This window comes from Patiria miniata, unplaced genomic scaffold, assembly GCF_015706575.1.
Source record: "Patiria miniata isolate m_02_andy unplaced genomic scaffold, ASM1570657v1 HiC_scaffold_23, whole genome shotgun sequence".
NCBI classification, from domain to species: domain Eukaryota; kingdom Metazoa; phylum Echinodermata; class Asteroidea; order Valvatida; family Asterinidae; genus Patiria; species Patiria miniata.
Genome location: NW_024037062.1, coordinates 7,347,040 through 7,365,750, shown reverse-complemented (window position 1 = coordinate 7,365,750; position 18,711 = coordinate 7,347,040). Strand labels below are relative to the sequence as shown.

Below are 18,711 nucleotides of genomic sequence, written 5' to 3'. Positions count from 1 at the left end.
ATGCTTTAATGTAACTGGTTGACTTAATTACAACGATGGTCTTAATATCATTGTTCTGTTCTCATGAATAAACATACTGCCCGTTGGGAACTAGTGAATTATTCATGACTTGGCCCTAACCATCCAGGGAGAAAATTACGCAACCTGTCAACCTCAATGCGCTATAAACGCCATCCATTCCTTCATGCATGTAAACATTGCGAGATACATGTAGGGTCACGTTATTCACAATTGAATGGAACAATCAAAGCAGCAGTCGCTGTTTGACATTAGCTATTGAAACTGAGCGATTTCCCGTGTGACATTCACGAATGCCTGGTGCATAGTAAATTAGTATAGTGGGAAGCGTATGTGCGTGCGCGACACGTACAGTGGACAAGATTAGACCGTGTCACATAGCTACAGCTATTTTTCATCAGGAATTACTGTGTTGCCGGTTTCATTGTATACAGGTAAGCCAGTTTTGTTGATGATATACGTTGCAGATACTTCTCCAGACGGTGTGCTGTGTTATTTTCATTTAGTAGCAATGATATACAAACTCGTTGCTCTTAACTCCGCCAGTATAGACGCAAGGTAGGCCTATTAATATTATGCAATGTTGATTATGGGTTGAATAACGAAAACCTAAACTTGTCTCACCCCTTATATTCTCCAATTTCAGAGAAATTCAACTGAATGTTTCGATACGGGTTGTGTAGGCAACGATTAATTTGTGTACACTGATAGAAGACGATGATGTGGTCTACTCATCTTTTCCGGATTCGTGAAATACATAAGAAAATCGAAAGGGGGAAAGCGTGCCCCCTAGAGTCACATGGGGTCCAAGGATGGATAATTATTTTTTAGAGATTCTCCAGTGCAACATTTGTCTTTCGACACAACATGTTTATAGTCAACGATTGTCGATTGCTTAATTTTAAAAACATGAAGAAAACAATAAGAAATAATTCACGTCACTGTCACTTTGGTTGTAGAGAGCCGTGCTGGGCAGTGCTATCGTATAGATTCCCCAACGTCACTGAATGGGCTTAGCCATGCCCTTTGCGAAGACCAGAGGTTCTGAATCAATGTGCGCTTTGACTTATTAAACTGGGTTAGCTTGCCTTGTAACCTTTTTTATACAGACAGCCGTTTTCTCCTTCATATACCACACGCATCATGGAGTCCGAGTCGCCATCGGTTGAAAACCTGAACATGCCACTCAGCTCATACGAATATTACATCATGGGCCTTGTACTGACCGCAGAAGGTAGGATTAGTGTGCTGGATTTGTCCTCCGTGACGAAATTGTAATCACATGTCATAATTATTGTTGTCAGCGAAGATAATACGGGGAATACGGCTTTAGACGAAGATATTGCATATGGACATTTTAAATGGAGATAAATTTATCGTCTTACGTTGTTTCTATATTCTATAAAATATTATACACCGGCATTAAATTCATATTACATGCTGAAACTAGTAGGCTGTAAAATTAGATAATGTGTGAAACTGTAGCCTTTTTTTGTTATTCAAAGCTTTCAAAATGCACTGACTCTCTTCTTTTTTTGGCCTGAGAGAAGGCAAATATGAAAAGAAAACCCGCTTGGATATGCTGGTAGACTGACGACAACATACATGTCGTAAACGCTATTTAATTATTGTAGAACTGTGACGGTAGACGTAGACCCGCGACTTTGCTTCAATAGGCTACTAAAATTAAAGATCAATTTCAGAAAATCCATGTTACACATGATTTTTATAGGCAAAATTAATAACATCGACTCTAAATTGATGCCACGTGCGACGACATATCAATCAAAACAAATGATGATCTCTAGCTCTTGAAACTTCTTTTGAAGATCTTCAAGAGAATCGAGCAAGTGAGAAAATGCAAAGCAATAAACAAAGAAACAATTTTAGATATAGGCCTAAGGAACAAATTATGCTTGAGTCATTGCATAAATCAAGATTTTTAACATGCATATCTTGATTTTATGAATCACGTAATACGTTGCCAATCGTCGACAATGTATACGTAGTATATAGCATGATTTTTTTTGGCACAGCTTGCAGTCCTTTAACTGTTTAAATTTATCTCCGTGTTTTTCTTGATTTTATCAATAATGGGAGATCACCTGCAAGATTTTGCTTTATAAATTGATGACCGAACAAAATAGACAATAAAAATATGTGCGTGTCTGCACCTGTGTCATTATGAATAATATATGGGCCTCTATGTGAATAAAACAAAATCTTTTATAATTGGTAGTCTAAATAAAAGATTTAAAAAAAAAACACACAATCGCTGCCATTCGGCACTTGTTCTACGTATTTTCTACTTATATGGGTCATGCAATTTACTTTTTTTTTAATGCAATCCTTGAAATTTTTGTTTTGCCATTTTCAAGGGTCTTTTTGCATGTTACGTTAATGCGAATTTGCTTTTTTTCATGAGTAAAAGTGTGGTGACATTGTTTTCAGGCAGAAACCTCAGTTATTTCAGCACCAACGTGCCAGAAGTTTGGAGATTTTGCTGTAGTAAATTTTCTCTTCTTTTGTGATTTGTGTTTGTGTCGGGACATGGCGGTAAGCCAATGAGCAAACATTTCTCGCAAATGTTTTCAATGAACAAAATAATGTTGGGTTCACAATTTGAACAGACAACTGAACAGTGTCTTCCTGAAATGACATCACAGCAACAGCTCCCTCAGTTGTCCGGAAAAGCATGGACAATTGTTAAATGTTTTCAAAAAGGCGATTCTGTTTATCTGATGACTATATCACAAAGGGTGTTTTTGGCGGGGGGGGGGGAGGGTTCAGTTTACTGAAACCAACTAAGATTCAGGAAAAGTTGCTCCTATTTTCGTTTATATTTTTTTCAAACTTTTGGATGCACGTATAACTATGCCAAATTCAACAAGATTGTGCATTTAACTTGTGACGGTGGGGTTTATAATTATGCTCATTACATGTACTCATGTAAAATAATTTATGAACTCCAACGTGGTAAAAACGGACGTATAAAGATGTTTCACTTTCAGATTTCAATACATTTAAAACACAAACCGGCTTTCTTTATTGTACAGGGTGAGTCAAAAAGGCGAAACCCAAATGTCGGGGCTATTGTTTTATTGAAGTTCTGCATGATTTTGTAAGTGCTACATGCAGAACTTCACTAAAGCAATAGTCCCAACATTTGGGTGTTTTTTTTTACTCAACCTAGTACATCTCAAAAGAAAGCAAATTATGTTTCAAACATCGTTGTTTATAATGACTGATAAGATTTCTAACTGTCCATACATTATGTCCACGTTTAATTTGTTCCTGTATCTCTGAACACACCAGGGCGCGAAATAATATATCAATTCCTCATTTTTCATAATTTATCCACAAAAAATTCTTTCATTACCTAGGTATTCTTGGAATTCTTTTCAACGGGATGCTTCTCGTCGTATTCCTGACTAACACATCCTTGCGCCGGCCCCAGTCTGTACTCGCTATCTCGCTCTGCATCGGCGATTTGGGTAAGACGGCAACATTCAAATTTATGTATGAAGATGACTCAAGGTCCGATGAGATAGTGTTACGTCTCGCGGGAAGAAAGGCTAAAGGGCTTAACAGATTTACGAGGTTAAAAATGACAGTAGAAGCATTACATTCACTGTGTGGACAAAAGATGTCCACATAAACCAGGTAGCAGCGACGTTGTGTGGACTTGCCCACGTCCACGTAATGTTTCCCCCTCTCTGGAGGTTAGGTTCGTCCGTGGCAAAATGAAGAGAAACACCAAAGGGAATCATAAGAAAAAGTATGGGTTGAAAGAGTTTTCACAGTGTGAGTAAAGTGAGTTTTTCACAGGTTTTCCTTAACTTACACGAAATCAAAGGGATGTCCACACTACGTATGTAACGTATTGTTCCCGTGCTGTTTTCGAGTTTCACCTGGAAAAAAAAAATTCAACTGCTGTATTCCTAGCAGTAAAAAAGTCATTCACTTATGAATGAGGCATGATCAGACATCGAAAAAAACACAGACTTTTAGTTATTGAATTATTTCTTTACGAAATTCGACTTATTGTCTGCCAGAAAATAATTCGCCTTTGGCAGGGTTGGTTCACTTGTGCACACAATGAAAACCCTCTTTTCAGAAGAGTTACAGACGCCTAAAAAAGTAAAGATATAGGCCTAGTTTTCTTCTTAAAACAAAACATACAAATTTAAAATTCGTATTCTAAATACCAGAATGTGGATGAATGATTTCATTCAGATGGTACTTATACATTTCTTTCTGTCGTAACTCCTGGAACGTCAGAATGATCTTTTTTAAAAGGAAAAGTTAAAATGCATTATTAATCCTGATGTTAAATTTACATATGATATCTTGACGCCATATTGACTTTAGTCAAGCAGGTCATCTGATCCGGTCATGTGACCGGTCAGACATACGTCACAACAGACGTTCTAATACAGGGTGAGTAAATAAAAAAAAAAACGGAACCAAAACCCAACTAAATATATTTCATATGTAAAAACAAATCTGTAGCACCCAAAACAATTAATTACATGTACTTAGATGAAAAGCCGTTTTCTTCACTTCGTTCAAATTATATCACCATTTAAACGAAATGGCCCTAAAATATGTTTCGTCCAAAAATTCGATTTCAAGAATGATCGCTATGCAATTGTTTTCAAACATCACCAGCGATATAATACAACCTCAGTTTAAAAGTTGAAAATATTCAACAAAGTCCTTTTGAAGTACCGTCTTTAAAAATAGAATGAGTGGATTTTATAAATCCTGTTGTTAGCCAATGCAAAATTGTTAATAAAGATATTGTGTACTACAGTTGTTGAAACAGGTATTCTGTATCAATTTTTCCGAACATGTCAGAACACACAATAAATTGTCCTTTTTTGGGACGAAACTGATTTAAGTGTTACTTCGTTTAAAGGGAATGTACAACATTTGCTTTTGCTTCAATTTTCAGAAACAAATGGATTTGGAGGATTAGTATGTTATAGCAAATATTGTTAAAATGACTTGTTTCACGTTTTGGGCTTGTAGATGCTGGAAAAACCAAGAAAATCATTCATTTTCTTGTAGTCTGGTTCCCTGACCCCACTTAAGATGAAACGGAGAATTTATAGACTTTGGGGGAATTGTCAGTTCAGAGAATCAGTCTAGCAGGCTTGTACCCCTTCACAGGTGTGTAATCAATTGCAAATAGTTTTTGCAGTTTTTGCAGCAAAGAGTTTGCAAGCAGTTTTTGAAAAAAGCCAGTTTTCTCCAACGCTGGTCGGCCGACCAGCGTTGGAAAAATTCAATTTTTCTTGAAAATGTTGGCTAACCAGGAGCCACGATTTTACAGGATGCTTTTAGATTGTCATTCCCTAACAATCCAGTAAAGTATTTTGTGATAGTTTGATCATTTCGTTTTGAGATGTTTGCAAATGTTGTATCTTCCCTTTAAAGAGTGATAACATTTCAACGTATAGAGCAGTTGACATAATTTTCTCACTTACAAGTAGTTTAATAAATGGGCTGCCCAGTCATAATTAATTTTGGTGCTACACATTTTTTTTATTTGAAATATATTTCTCTGTTTTCGGGTTCCTTTTGTTTTTACTCGCCCTGTACAAAATTGTAATAATACAATATTTGTTGAAGATTTAATTTTATGAAGAAAGCATCCCTCAAAAGCTGTTCCAGAAGTACAGTAGAAGATGTAATTAGGTTTGATACTCTCTAAATTCCAAAGAGTGAAAATTCACTCCATTCGAGTGAAGATTCACTCCCACAGTCGGAAACTAGGGACTAGACGTTTTAGAGAGAAATTCTTCAATCGTAAAGATCGAGTTTTCACTCGAGCTTCGACTGAAGTGGTTCATTTTTTCAGACTTTTTCAATCGAAAATGAGAGTGATTTTTCACTCTAAAACGTCTTATCCCTAATTTCACTCTTTGGAATTTAGAGAGTAATAGGTTTTTCCAGCTTTTTTAAAACGTTTATCATTCGAATTTAACCTTTGTAATACTTAAATTCGTCCGTCAACATCGATGTAGTGCACATCCAATGTTTAATTTCGTCTTTTGTCAGACAATTACAAATTCAGTTCAAGCAAATTCAAACAACGAGCACACGTTTTCGTCCGGGAATATTCGATTTCGTCTCGTCAACGCCAAACCTTGTTATTCAGAAATCAAATTCGTCTACTTGATTTATATCAGACAAATTCGATTTTTGAATGCTGCCATTCGGCAACAGCTTAGACGAATTCGATCTGTAATGACGAATATTCTCGACCCAGTGACTAAAGAGGGTGACCAAACTTTGACATTAAATGGTAAATGACTAATTTAGTTTTGCTAAAAGCGTGTGAATTTTTCGAGGACGAAACTGCACGTGAGAGTTAGTGAATTTGAATGAAAAATGTTTTAAAATATAGCCGGGAAAATGTATATAAACTGAAATTCTAAAATCTTGTTTGCATGCAGGTATTGGGCTGATGTGCCCATTTGCAGCCATGGCAAGCTTTAAGGAAAACTGGCTGTATGGGGACCAGGGATGTCAGCTGTACGCCTCCGCTGGGATGCTGTTTGGTACAGTCAGCATAACGTCGCTGGTGTCCGTCGCCGTGGATAAGTACTATTCAGCTATTGGTAACCCTGGAGGTATGATATTCAATTGTGCACAAAGACCATTTAATGTGACATAAATGAAATTATTTTGGTATAATGACGGTTTGTTATAAACAAGGTGGTGTACATTATTATGATCTATCATTTAGCATTGGGTTGGTGAAGGTTTTAAAGTTATTTAATGGGCTCATAATTTTCTGTAATGAAAATTGAAAATCCTCCTTTGTGTCCCATTAACCCTTTTTTCAATTCACGTTTTGCGATTTTCAAAGGTATTTTGTCGCTTTTTGGTTGTCATGCTAATGCGAATTTTCATACTCATGAGCAAATTGATGTCATATCAGGCAAAAACCGTAATGTTACAACTTTTCAGCGCTAAAAGTTTCGAGAATTTAGGATATTTTGCTGTTGTAAATTTTCTTTTCTTTGGTGATTCTTTGTAGTGTCAGTACATGGCAGTAAGCCAATGCGCAAACTTTTCTCACAGATGTTTTCAATGAGCAAATTTGTTGGGTTCACAATTTGAACAGAAACCCTAGACTGAACAGTGTCTTACTGAAATTACATCACAGCTAGCAACTGCGTCCTCAGCTGTCCGGGAAAAAAATTGAAAATGTTAAATGTTTAAAGAAGTGCACTTTGTTAAATAGTTTTCATAAGGAGTATAGAAAGTTGCAAATTAAGTGTTCCTGGGAAAAATTCAATCTCATGCACCCTTAAATTAAAAGAATATTTTTAGCAGAGACCCTCGGTCTTTGAAACAGAAAAAAAAATCCCTGTTTTTCCTTTACATAAAAATACTTTTTTGACCAGGCGGGAAAGCGTATCCGATCGTTGCATCTGCCATTTGGCTCAACGCCGTTTTCTGGGCCGTAACTCCCCTGCCTTTCGTCGGGTGGGGGCGCTACGCCATCGAGCCGCAAAAGACCACGTGCATGCTGGACTTTGCCGCCCATGGCGCCCCCTACGTCAGCTATCTGGTCGCCATGATGGGCGTGGTCTATGTGGTACCGATGGGCGTGGTCACATGGTGCTTGATGAAGCTACGGGAAGTGGGCAGAACGGAGGACACAAAGAAGATTGCCGCCAAGAAAGAAGCAGCAATGGTATATTCCAATTATACTCGTTATTTATGGCAAACCGTTATATTGAATAGAACTGCTTTTGTATTTTCATAAGCTCGGTGGTCGAGTGGTAAGACGTCTGCACTAGTAAGCAGAAGTTCGTGGGTTCTAGTCCCTCCCGAGTCTCTGGAATCTGTGAAATTACGTTAGCGGAAAACCACAACAAGCAAACACAACAAGCAAACATTTATTGAACTGGAAAACTGATAAAGTTAAAAAATAATATTCATAAATACTTATAAGACAGTTTACCCATTCCTATTGGTGGAGAGCCCGTCACGTGGCCGGTCTTAATCCATTGATAAAACCGCGCAATCTCCATACAAGGAGTTGTTTACGACTATTTGCAAGAGGCATATACCACAACATAGCTAGGGGGTGTTTAGAAAACATGAAGTAAACTTTGACTTGTTTTGACTGTTTGACCGAAAATGTAGTTCGGCTCGGGTCATTATCAGCATCCAGACTCCAGCCGGTCTTAAACATAGTGTTTAAGACCGGCCAGGCACACATTATTCCCTTTATAATGATCTATACTTTGCGTTGCAGTGTACATGTATGCGGACATTGGCGATACCATCATGATTTTGTTCATAATAAGTCACACATTTAAAATGTTTATTTTTAACACTTTTCAGACTTGTGTACTGGTTTTGCTGTCTCTGGTGGTCTACTGGGGAGCGTATGGCGTAGTGGCACTATGGGCCGCCGCTGACGATATCGACAACGTGCCAATCCAATTGGTTGCCGCCGCGCCACTCATGGCCAAGATCTGTCCAATAGGAAACGCCGTTCTGCAGGGGCTGACAAATCAGAGCCTTCGAAGCTTTGACGGGGAGGAGTCACGTGCTGCTGATAAAAAGAAGTAGTGCCAAGGCAGACGTTTCGCACTAGAGTTTACGTAAACGTCAATCATACAACGATATTTCAAGATTATATGTTTTAGTTAATGTTTTTACCAAAATTGTTGGCATTACAGAACTGATGTTGCATAAAGGTTCAAAATTTTCACAATTTCGAGCTATTGTGAAACAGTATTGTTATACCTCTGTCTTGTATACTGTATTTTCATTGGTCTAGATCGATCACGTGTTAAGTTAATGAAATGTCATGGCACACTCCCTGTGGGATATCACGTACGTGATATCCCACAGGGAGTGTGCTATGACTTTGTACGTACGGTACGTACTGAAACGCTTGTATCGTTGGTACCCACGCTATTTTCACAATGTTTTCACACAATGAGTGGGAGCAGCGAACTAGCAGACGATCAGCTGTTTCGAGCACGGTACGCGACATGCATGTGAGTTGACGTTCGATTGTCATGATTGTTGTGTTTACTGCTGTTTGTTTTCGTGTTTTCAAAGTCCAAAGAATCCAAGACAGAGGTATAACAAAACAATTGTTGACTGCTTTGATGTGTGATATGACGTTTTATTTAAACACCCTCGGAGCGCATAGCACCCGAGGCGAATATTCGCCCCTCGGTTGTTCAAAACGTCATGTCCCACATCACAGCAGTCAACAATTGTTAACTGTTTGTGTATCAATGTCTATACTTTGAAAGGTCGACATCTCACCATTGTATAAACTTGTGTCATAATACTACCATACTGAGCCATTAAGCCCCGCCCACTGCGCACGACGGAAACAACACGCGCACGTCAGCCAGTGCCTCACCGCACGTTCCATGATCCAGCTGCGCATCATGGTGCGTGCACGCACGTTGGACATTACTCCATGCAATCATCACGGCTATGATTGGTCGAAGCACCATTGGGCGGGGCTTAATGGATCAGTGGTCATGACTGGCACTTATAGCCTACACATGTAAATTTTATTGGACTATAACTTTTTATGTAGGGCTATAAATTATAACGCTGTGTTATGCACTAAAAAGCTTCAATTAAAGTTCGCGGTTTACTACACCCAGCTATATAGAATACGGCTACAACCAGCCGATTATTATGACGCTTGTATTATATGCCAATAACTGTTGTGCTCCAATTTCCTGCTTGAAAACAAAATAAAACAAAATGATTGGGCCAAACTTGTGCACCCGTCGTATAAATAATGAGGATGGTAGAAAATGGACGGCTGTTATCAAGACTACAACGGGAGCTTTGAGAAAGGTACTTGGACCTCTATTTACCCGTAAATAATGATTAGACTTGGATAAGACGTTAATTCTGAGTTTATTGCAAAAATAATTGTTAAAGATTATAAAGAAGAAAAATGAAGGGTTTACCCCTTGCACTTTTTCTTTTTCAATTTTTCTAAATATTAGGTTAATGTATTTGAAAACATGTTTATTTGAAATCGAGATGTATTTCTGAATCGTTTGCAGTAAATTTTGATATTTTATGTTCCTATTGTCAGGTTAACCCTTTGTATAAAATATGTTATGAGAATTTATCAAAAAATGTAATTGCTCTGAACATGCTGGAGAAATGCCAAATTGTTTCAGAAACACCTTGCAGTTTCTAAAAACGGATGTGCAATTCATGTCAAAAGAAAGAAATGATAGTTTATTCTATTTTTTATTTTTCCCCCCAAATTTGATTATTCAATGTTAGGTTATTAACCCCTTGAGTTTCGTTTTCAATTTTGGCTGAGATTTTTTTAACAGAGGAAATTGTTTCCAAACTTGTTAGAAAGAGGCCCAATAAAGACATTCCTATAACCTTTCAGGGCAGATGTGCCATTCAAAACAAATAATACGTCCGATTTGTGGTGGAAATCAGTCAACAAAGTAAAATTTATTACTTTTACCAAAATCTCAAATATAAAAAATTATACGTGTACACATGTATTGGGTTTGTGAATGTTAAAACACGCTCATCTTGCATAATTTACATGTATTTCTGAGTAGTTTTGCAGAAAAGGAAACTTTTGACCAATTTAATTACAAATGTAAGGTTAACCCCTTCAATTTTATTATTTTTTTCAATTTTGGCAGAAACTTTTTGAAAGATAATATTGCTCCATCTTTTCTGGAAAGATGCAAGGTAAACCCCTTATAATTTCAGACTTCGCAGAAAACTTCCAAGAAAAGTCACATTTTGCCTAAATTTGTTCACAATGCATGGTTGACCCCTTACCATTTCAAAGTTTCCCAACAAGTCACATTTTTCCTAATTTTGATGAAAATGCAAGGTTAACCCATTACAATTTTAAATATTCAAGAAAAGTCAAAGTTTGCCAACTTTTTATGAAAATGCAAGTTAACCCCTTACAATTTGAAATTTTCCAAAAAAGTCAACTTTTGCCCAGGTTTGATGAAAATGCAAGTTACCCCCTTACAATTTTAAAGAAAAGTCAATTTTTTTGCCCGTGGCCAGTTTTGATGAAAATGCAAGGTTAACCCCTTTTACAATATAAAACTGTTCAGAAAAGACAAATCTTGCCAAATTTTGATGAAAATGCAAGGTTAACCCCTTACACATTTAAGCTTCCCAGAAAAGACCAATTTGCCCAATTTCGATGGAAATGCAAGGTTTTACCCTTACGATTTCAAACTTCAAAACTTAAACAACAAATTTTGCCCAAATTTGATGAAAATGCAAGGTTAGCCCCTTACAATTTTAAACTTTCCAGAAAAGTCAAATTTTTACCAATATGGATGAAAATGCAAGGTTAACCCCTTACAATTTGAACTTTCCAAAAAAAGGTCACATTTTCCCATTTTGATGAAAATGCAAGGTAAACCCCTTATATATGTACATGTAATTTGAAAATTTGCAGAAAAAGTCATTGTTTCCCCAATTTTGATGAAGATGCAAGGTTAGCACCTTATATTTTTTAATTTCATAGAAAAATCTCCTTTTTCCCAATTTTGATGAAATTCAACATTCAAACACCCAATATTTAGAAGATTTGGGCAATTTTTTTTTATCACTTTGTCAGTATTTTTTTTAAAGGAGGCGGCCTCCAAAAAGGAAGCGGCCTCCAAAAAGGAAGCGGGCGGGGACGCTTAACATGTTCCTTTTTTTTTTTAGTTTGGCCTAACCTTAAAAAAAAACACATTAATGAATACAATCGTGACAAAAACCTTTCCTTCAAAACAGTGCTTTGAACAGCATTTATTGACCATTAAACAAACAGACTTCAATATTTACAAACAAGAAGTGTTACAGATAATCATGACTTTTAATTATTATCTCTGAAACAGCACAAAAGGAACCCTTTCTCCATTTGCAAAACCAACCCCAAAAATTTTCCTTCTGAAATCAATTTAAGATAGTTCGCTCTTTTCACGCTCCGCCATCAGCATGCAGAGCCTCGATCTGGCAACTTTACACAATAAAAATAGCCGCTTTTAATAGTGATTCCCATGTATAAATTGAACCCGACACTGGAATCACTGTTGGCTATATTGTGTAAAGTCGCCCAATCGAGGTTCTGCATGCTGATGGCGGAAGCGTGCAAACAGTGAATTATACTCAATTTGTAAGGTTACCATCAATACAAATTTTCTGGAAAAAAAAAAATTAATATTACATGTTAAGAACAATGTCCACAACATGACTTTATTGCCCCCCCCCCCCATTTTGAGGCCTAAAAAATGAACATACAAGGTCCATTCAAATGCGGCTATGCTCTCGACAAGATGGCCTTAAAAAAAACTTTTTGGAACATACCCCTTTGACAGTGTATTATCAATTTCCAAGTATTTAGATTTTATCTGAAACATGAAGTACTTCTTTCAAAAAAGTTTCCTTTACCGAACTTGATATGTATTAACCTTGAGAACGGCGTGAAATAATTTTTAATGAAATAACTTTTTTTTTTTTATCACAGATATATAAATTTGTTTCTGTTGTCAGAACGCAAACCTTTCAGTAACTGTACATATACATAAAAAGTCTTGTTACAAACACATAACTTCAAAGAATCTAACATAAATATGGTTTAAAACGCATAAACTTTAAAAAAAAAAATAGATACTTATACGATTTACATTTCAATAAGCAATGTGAATTCTTGTGGCGCGTGCAACAAATCAAATTAAAAAAAAAACCAAGAATTCTAGAAATCTTATTCCCAATAAATTTTTAGTTAACTTGGTCTTGGAAAAAAAATAAGGCTTAACATGAGTCAAAGCAAAATGCTTTTTATCGGAAGTACATGAACGATGAAATCCGCATGCCTTTTTCTACCTCAATTTACTGATTGAACTATTAACTAAAACGTTTCGTGGTGTTTCTTGGAGTGTCTTACAAGATCCTGGAGTGCGTTCACATGGGCTCCACCACTTGGTACCTCTCCTGAATCCGAGGCTTATTTGGGTTGTTACTAATCAGCCAATCAGCAAGCCACGTCTGGTCAAGAAAAATATGATTTCATACAAAGATGAAACTTAAAGGGAATGTACATCATTGGCTTTTGCTATAATTTTCAGAAATGAACTATTGTGGGGGTTAGTATAATAGATCATAAATTGATACATTGACATGTTTGAAGTTTTGTGTTGGAAAATGCTGGAAAAATCAATATAGAACAAAACTGTTCAAGTAGTCTGGATCCCTGACTCCACTAAAGATGAAATGGCTTAATTTATAGATGCTGGAAAATTGTATGATAAGGGAACCAGTCTAGCTGGCCTGCACCCGTTCATGAACATGTAACCAATAACAAACAAAATTTGGACTGAAAAAAAAAATGGTAAATTTGGAGCAGTAGTTGAAAAATAGTTAGGTTTTTCCAACGGTGGTCGGCTGACCACCGTTGGAAATGTAGACAAAAATACCATTTTCTTGAAAATGACTTCACACCAGATGCCCTGATTTTACAGGATGCTTTAGACTGTCATTTACCAACATCCTAGTGAGGTATTTCGTAAAAACTTGGTAGTTTTATTTTTCGATGTTTGCAAATGTTGCATTTTCCCTTTAAATTGAACTCCTGTCATACTGCATAGTGGTGATGTGTTCTGTCAACAAGACAAGGATCGGCTTGTATTATGCTGACCCTAGAGTCATGGGCGTCAATCCACTTTTTGAAGGATTGGGGATACAATATCAAATGTCCCCCCCCCCCCCTCCCAATGAATCTATTGCTACGAAAATATTGCTTATTAGTGGTCAGAATTTGCCTCGGATCGCACCACACAGCATCTAGAATCAATTTTTTGGGTGCCCGCTTCGTGCTTCGCACTCCCATTAGTTCTGATCAAGGTATGTCCCTACCCCCCCCCCCCCAATTTTGAAAAGCTATTGACGCCCTGCCCAGAGTACATACAATTTTATTCAATTGATTCAGAATGGCTATTCACTGGAAGTCTTTTCATGCAGCTGGTCAAACACAACAGACCGGATTTAACCCATTCATTGGCATTGTTGGGTAATCCTATACAACAGCACTGCTCGGTTCACAAGTGTCAGTCAGTCAGTCAGTCCGTCAGTAAGGTACAGAGAGGACACTAGGCTGGCCCTCTGGGACCAGCACAAGCTGAATATTGACGAGCATGGGGCAACGACTTTAAGACTCTGTCATGTGAAAGGGTTGTCAGATTGTTAAGGCTCTTACCACTGGGTCTTCAGGCTTCTGTTTGCAGAGTTCCGTTAGGCCTCTCAGCAGCGTCGGATTGACGACTTTGGTCAGGTAATCCTTGGCTGCTTGCCCAGCGGGGATCGGCTCAACAATACCTCAAATGAAAGAGATGACACTCGATCACACATATGTGATGCGATCAAGCTAAATGAGTCATTTGTCGACCCTGGTCAATTGTTTCTGTTTTTTTAACAGATTTGAAAAGAGCACAATCTCAGCAGTACTGCTGTGAAAACCGCATGCTGGTACCATCTTTAGCTCAAAAATTATGGAACACCAAGAGTTGTGATGAAGTGATGTGATGAAGTGGCCCGATTTTGACCCGAATCTCCAAATGAAAGTTCCTGACAAACTACTCGTTTAGCTTGATCGCATCACAAATGTTGTATAATTGCCTTCAACCATGAGAATTTTCATGAGCATCACTTGCATGGCACCAATGTGGTTAGTTGGGACACACTTTCAAAGTCTGGTATCTGGACTTACTGTCTGTAAACATGAATCTGATTTCTCTCTCTGCGCTGTACTGACTATCGCTGCCGTGCACGGCATTCTTCTGGTCATCGGTGCCATAGAGAGCTCGGATACTGTAACAAGATCAACCAGGGCAAATTAAACCAGCATTTTAGGGCGATCGTGTAGTGTAGGGCCCCTGTTTTGTTTCGAGCAAATTAGAATCAAGAATTTTTTTTATTCCTAAAAAATGACATTGTCCACCTAAAGCAGACTTCTCTAAATGTAATGACATCTTATTGGTAATTTTTGAACAGTTTCTTGGGGTAGGATTACAATTTTCCTATGCGGTTAACGGGCTGGTTGGTGCCGTGTAGCGCAATTTGCGTGCACACGTACATCACGCGGTGATCGCCATCTTTATTTTCGTGTTGCATTTTGTCGTTGTCATCGTCATTTTAACCCCAAATTTTCCTAGAGAATTCAAAACCCTGCCCTTTATCTATGACATACCTGTATGTTCATAATGTCGCCAACTAGTTTGGTAGGTCAAATAATTTAAAAGTGGATTTTGTTCCCTGATAGGAACCAGGCCCGTAGATACACGATCGCCCATTTTAGAGTATTTCACCACAGAATTTTCCTGACATCATAACAGTTTGCAAATCAGGCAAGCTGTACCCATTTTTCATCCAATAAACATCTCAGAGAATTCCATTATGAGGCGTCACTTAAATTTTGGGGCAGACTTTTCAACACTCGAGACTTTTAAGTGATGGGCAAAATCGGACATTGCAAAATCTGTGTTATCCTTTTTTTTTTCAAACTGATTTGTGATTGACTTGTGATTGGATTGTGATTGGATTGTGATTGGATTGTGATTGAGTTGTGATTGACTTGTGCTTGACTTGTGATTGGTTCGTGATTGGTTTGTGATTGGTTTGTGATTGACTTGTGATTGGCTTGTGATTGACTTGTGATTGACTTGTGATTGATTCGTGATGGACTCGTGATGGACTTGTGATTGGCTTGAAATTGACTTGTGATTGACTTGTGATGGACTTATGATTGACTTGTGATTGATTCGTGATGGACTCGTGATGGACTTGTGATTGGCTTGTGATTGGCTTGAAATTGACTAGTGATTGACATGTGATTGATTCGTGATTGACTTGTGATTGACTTGTGATTGGCTTGAAATTGACTTGTGATTGACTTGTGATGGACTTATGATTGACTTGTGATTGATTCGTGATGGACTCATGATGGACTTGTGATTGGCTTGTGATTGGCTCGTGATTGATTCGTGATGGACTTGTGATTGGCTTGTGATTGGCTTGTGATTGGCTTGAAATTGACTTGTGATTGACTTGTGATTGACTTGTGATTGATTAATAATGGACTTGTGATTGGCTTGTGATTGGCTTGTGATTGACTTGTAATTGACTTGTGATTGACTTGTGATGGACTTGTGATTGGCTTGTGATTGGCTTATGATTGACTTGTAATTGACTTGTGATTGACTTGTGATGGACTTGTGATTGACTTGTGATTGACTTGTGATTGATTTGTGATGGACTCTTGATGGACTTGTGATTGACTTGTGATTGACTTGTGACTGGACTCAATAGCACGATTTAGTCCCGACTAAGGCGTTTGTTTAAAAGGGCAATCCAGAACTATGAAATGAAGTGCAATATCAATGACAGAGCCAATTAACCATGATGTCTATAACTATGGAGTCAGAGAAATGATCCCAAACTCCTAGTCTGTAATCTCTTTGACCATTACTAGATGATGGATGAACTTAAGAATTTGAAAAGAACACTCCGTTCATAGGCGTAGCCAGCGTCCGTTAGTGTGCGTAATCATCAGTTTTGAACAGCGCCCCCATTGACAGATGGTACAGGCGCCCCCCCCCCCCCCCCCACCCTATTTGATTTTACGGAGGCCAAGTGTCCGGGGAAAAAAGTGTCTACATTTCAGCACGGATGTGCAAGTTGCCCCCACCCCCCTCCCCCCACCCCCAACCCCCACACTATTTGATTTCACGGAGGCCAAGTGTCCGGGGGAAAAAAGTGTCTACATTTCAGCACGGATGTGCAAGAGCCCTTTTGAAAAAAGATATACCCCCCCATAAAAATGACCGTGCTATGCCACTGCCGTTGCAAACATTACAAAACGTGAAAGTGCCCAATTATAATTAGATGTCCATCTTTGATACCATTACCAACCTGTCTGGGTGTGTCTCGCGCGCCTTGTTGGTATTGGTCGGTCCGCACAGCTCCCGCCAACAGGCAATGGCGTTATCCCTGGCGAGAACCATGGCCACGATGGGCCCACTGCTCATGTAGGCCACCAGCGAGGGGAAGAACATCTTGCCGTAATGCTCAGCGTAGAAATCACTGGTCTGCTCTGGAGTCAGATGCACACGTCGCTTCTGTGAAATTAGTAACAAGTGTACAAACCCAGTTGGAGTTTGGACAAAGGAACGTTTTTACTTTTTGTCGCAAAAGATTTCAAATTACGCACCTTTTAGTTACAAAACAATGACAGGCTGAAGTCACATTGGAACGAATGCTGCATCCTGACGCCACTTGTTTCATAATATTTATTATCTCATTCTCAATGAAGGCCAGTCAGAAAATACTTTGTACGCAACCAAAGAAGTGGCTTCTGGATACTACATTCTTTCCGTCACATTTTGTAAAAGGGGGTGAGGAAGGAGAAATGGGCACAGAAGGGATGGAGGACTGGGGGGGGGGCATGGGGGGCCCATGGGGGGGGGGGGGCACTGCACTGAGACCGGATGAAAACTCTGTGTAACTTGTTAAGCCTAGCTCAAAATTTACATGTCAAACTGATTCTGAATTCTACAGTTACAATTTTGGAAAAATGTTGCAACCGGACGCCACTTTTTTTCTTCATTTTCAACTCAATGAAGGTCGTTTATTGCAAAAATGATGATAAGACAAGAAATTGGGACTGTGAAAAAACATTTCCAATTTTGTTTGGAAATAAAAATGTTCTTGATTTTAGTTGATAGCCAGGGCCTGTAGGGCCTACTGTAGACTTTGTACACAATCGCAGAAGTGGCGTCAGGTTGCAAAAAAAATGTCCACAATTTTGAGTGATAAAACGCAGTTTAGTTCATGAAGTCTTATTTAGATAAATCAAGTCAGAAAACTTAAATCCTGAGTAAAGCTGAAGAAGTGAAGGCATTTTTGTCAGGCTACCTCGTAGTCGTACATGATGCCTAGCCTAGCCTACCTGCAAAATGGTGAAGCCAGACTGGAGAATAATTTCTTCGATTTCTTCGGCTCTGTCTACCGCTTCTGGCTTGATGAGGGCCAGTGTCCGCTCCACAAAAATCTGGGGGGGCTCCATCACTTCTGATTCGGGCATATCGCTGCTTCGGTATGAGTGCTACACAAAAAATAGCACTAAAAACTCAAAAATACTCAGTTCTCAGTCAAGATGAGAGTTTGTTGTTGCTATGTGGCCACAACAGTCTGGTTCGGGTCATGCCTCTCGCGCGTACAATTGGCATGCAAGGTACGGTTCGGGGAGTCTGCAGCCACGTCGATTTCAAACAGCGCCCTCTATCGCCTGCTGTGACGACCATTAAACCTACATAGCGCCCTCTAAATTCCTTGAATGTTCTCAACCCATAATAATCCTAATAATCGAGTAATAATTCGTTATTTTGATACGGGGCGTATGGTACGGTACGGAGCCCCTACAGGGACATTCAATATATTTTTTTAATTTCGTGCGCAAGAGGGCGCACGAGAAAATATTCCGCCTGTGCACAGTCTGGGGAAACCGTAATCAATCAACCATCATTTTCAGGGCCAGTGGCCGAAACTCCTTTTCATTTTCAGAATTGAAGAAAAACTCCGAAAGGCCTAAACAAATTGTTTTGTTAAAGGTTTTCTATTAATAACCCTATCAGA

General features: G+C 38.5%; 2 protein-coding genes and 1 long non-coding RNA gene across 4 annotated transcripts; 2 read left to right on the top strand and 1 right to left on the bottom strand.

The window, feature by feature from the left end:
• The first annotated feature begins 208 nt into the window (after nucleotides 1-208).
• LOC119731482 (visual pigment-like receptor peropsin) lies at nucleotides 209-8,885 on the top strand. Of its 2 annotated transcripts, none has more exons than XM_038204668.1 (6): nucleotides 209-452; nucleotides 1,128-1,252; nucleotides 3,402-3,512; nucleotides 6,483-6,659; nucleotides 7,440-7,732; nucleotides 8,389-8,884. In XM_038204668.1, the coding sequence occupies exons 2-6, from the start codon at nucleotides 1,162-1,164 to the stop codon at nucleotides 8,617-8,619; spliced, it is 903 nt and encodes a 300-aa protein (XP_038060596.1). In that variant the 5' UTR covers nucleotides 209-452; nucleotides 1,128-1,161; the 3' UTR covers nucleotides 8,620-8,884. The 2 variants fall into 2 exon arrangements, with proteins under 2 accessions (XP_038060596.1, XP_038060595.1); XM_038204667.1 differs by lacking the exon at nucleotides 209-452 and adding an exon at nucleotides 458-576 and having other exon boundaries at nucleotides 8,389-8,885.
• Nucleotides 8,886-9,059: 174 nt separating this feature from the next.
• LOC119731480 lies at nucleotides 9,060-11,272 on the top strand. The gene is made up of 2 exons (XR_005271452.1): nucleotides 9,060-10,973; nucleotides 11,110-11,272. It is a non-coding gene; the product is annotated as an uncharacterized LOC119731480 (long non-coding RNA).
• A 530-nt stretch (nucleotides 11,273-11,802) lies between these two features.
• On the bottom strand, nucleotides 11,803-18,294 carry LOC119731278 (nucleoside diphosphate kinase homolog 5-like). Its single transcript, XM_038204412.1, has 5 exons — nucleotides 18,026-18,294; nucleotides 16,990-17,195; nucleotides 14,789-14,889; nucleotides 14,279-14,397; nucleotides 11,803-13,071 (listed from the first exon to the last, which is right to left on the bottom strand). The coding sequence occupies exons 1-5, from the start codon at nucleotides 18,158-18,160 to the stop codon at nucleotides 12,988-12,990; spliced, it is 645 nt and encodes a 214-aa protein (XP_038060340.1). The 5' UTR covers nucleotides 18,161-18,294; the 3' UTR covers nucleotides 11,803-12,987.
• Between the last annotated feature and the right edge of the window lie 417 nt (nucleotides 18,295-18,711).

What these genes read in the sequence shown, in the direction of transcription:
- LOC119731482 (XM_038204667.1), top strand. Translation starts at nt 470, where the DNA reads ATGATATACGTTGCAGATACTTCTCCAGACGGTGTGCTGTGTTATTTT. An exon ending in CCTTGTACTGACCGCAGAAG is followed by an intron (nt 1,253 to 3,401) that starts GTAGGATTAGTG and finishes TTCATTACCTAG; the next exon opens with GTATTCTTGGAATTCTTTTC. An exon ending in CCAAGAAAGAAGCAGCAATG is followed by an intron (nt 7,733 to 8,388) that starts GTATATTCCAAT and finishes AACACTTTTCAG; the next exon opens with ACTTGTGTACTGGTTTTGCT.
- LOC119731278 (XM_038204412.1), bottom strand. Translation starts at nt 18,160, where the DNA reads ATGCCCGAATCAGAAGTGATGGAGCCCCCCCAGATTTTTGTGGAGCGG. An exon ending in CTGGCTTCACCATTTTGCAG is followed by an intron (nt 17,196 to 18,025) that starts GTAGGCTAGGCT and finishes CTAATTTCACAG; the next exon opens with AAGCGACGTGTGCATCTGAC. An exon ending in AGAAGCCTGAAGACCCAGTG is followed by an intron (nt 13,072 to 14,278) that starts GTAAGAGCCTTA and finishes TTTCTTGACCAG; the next exon opens with ACGTGGCTTGCTGATTGGCT.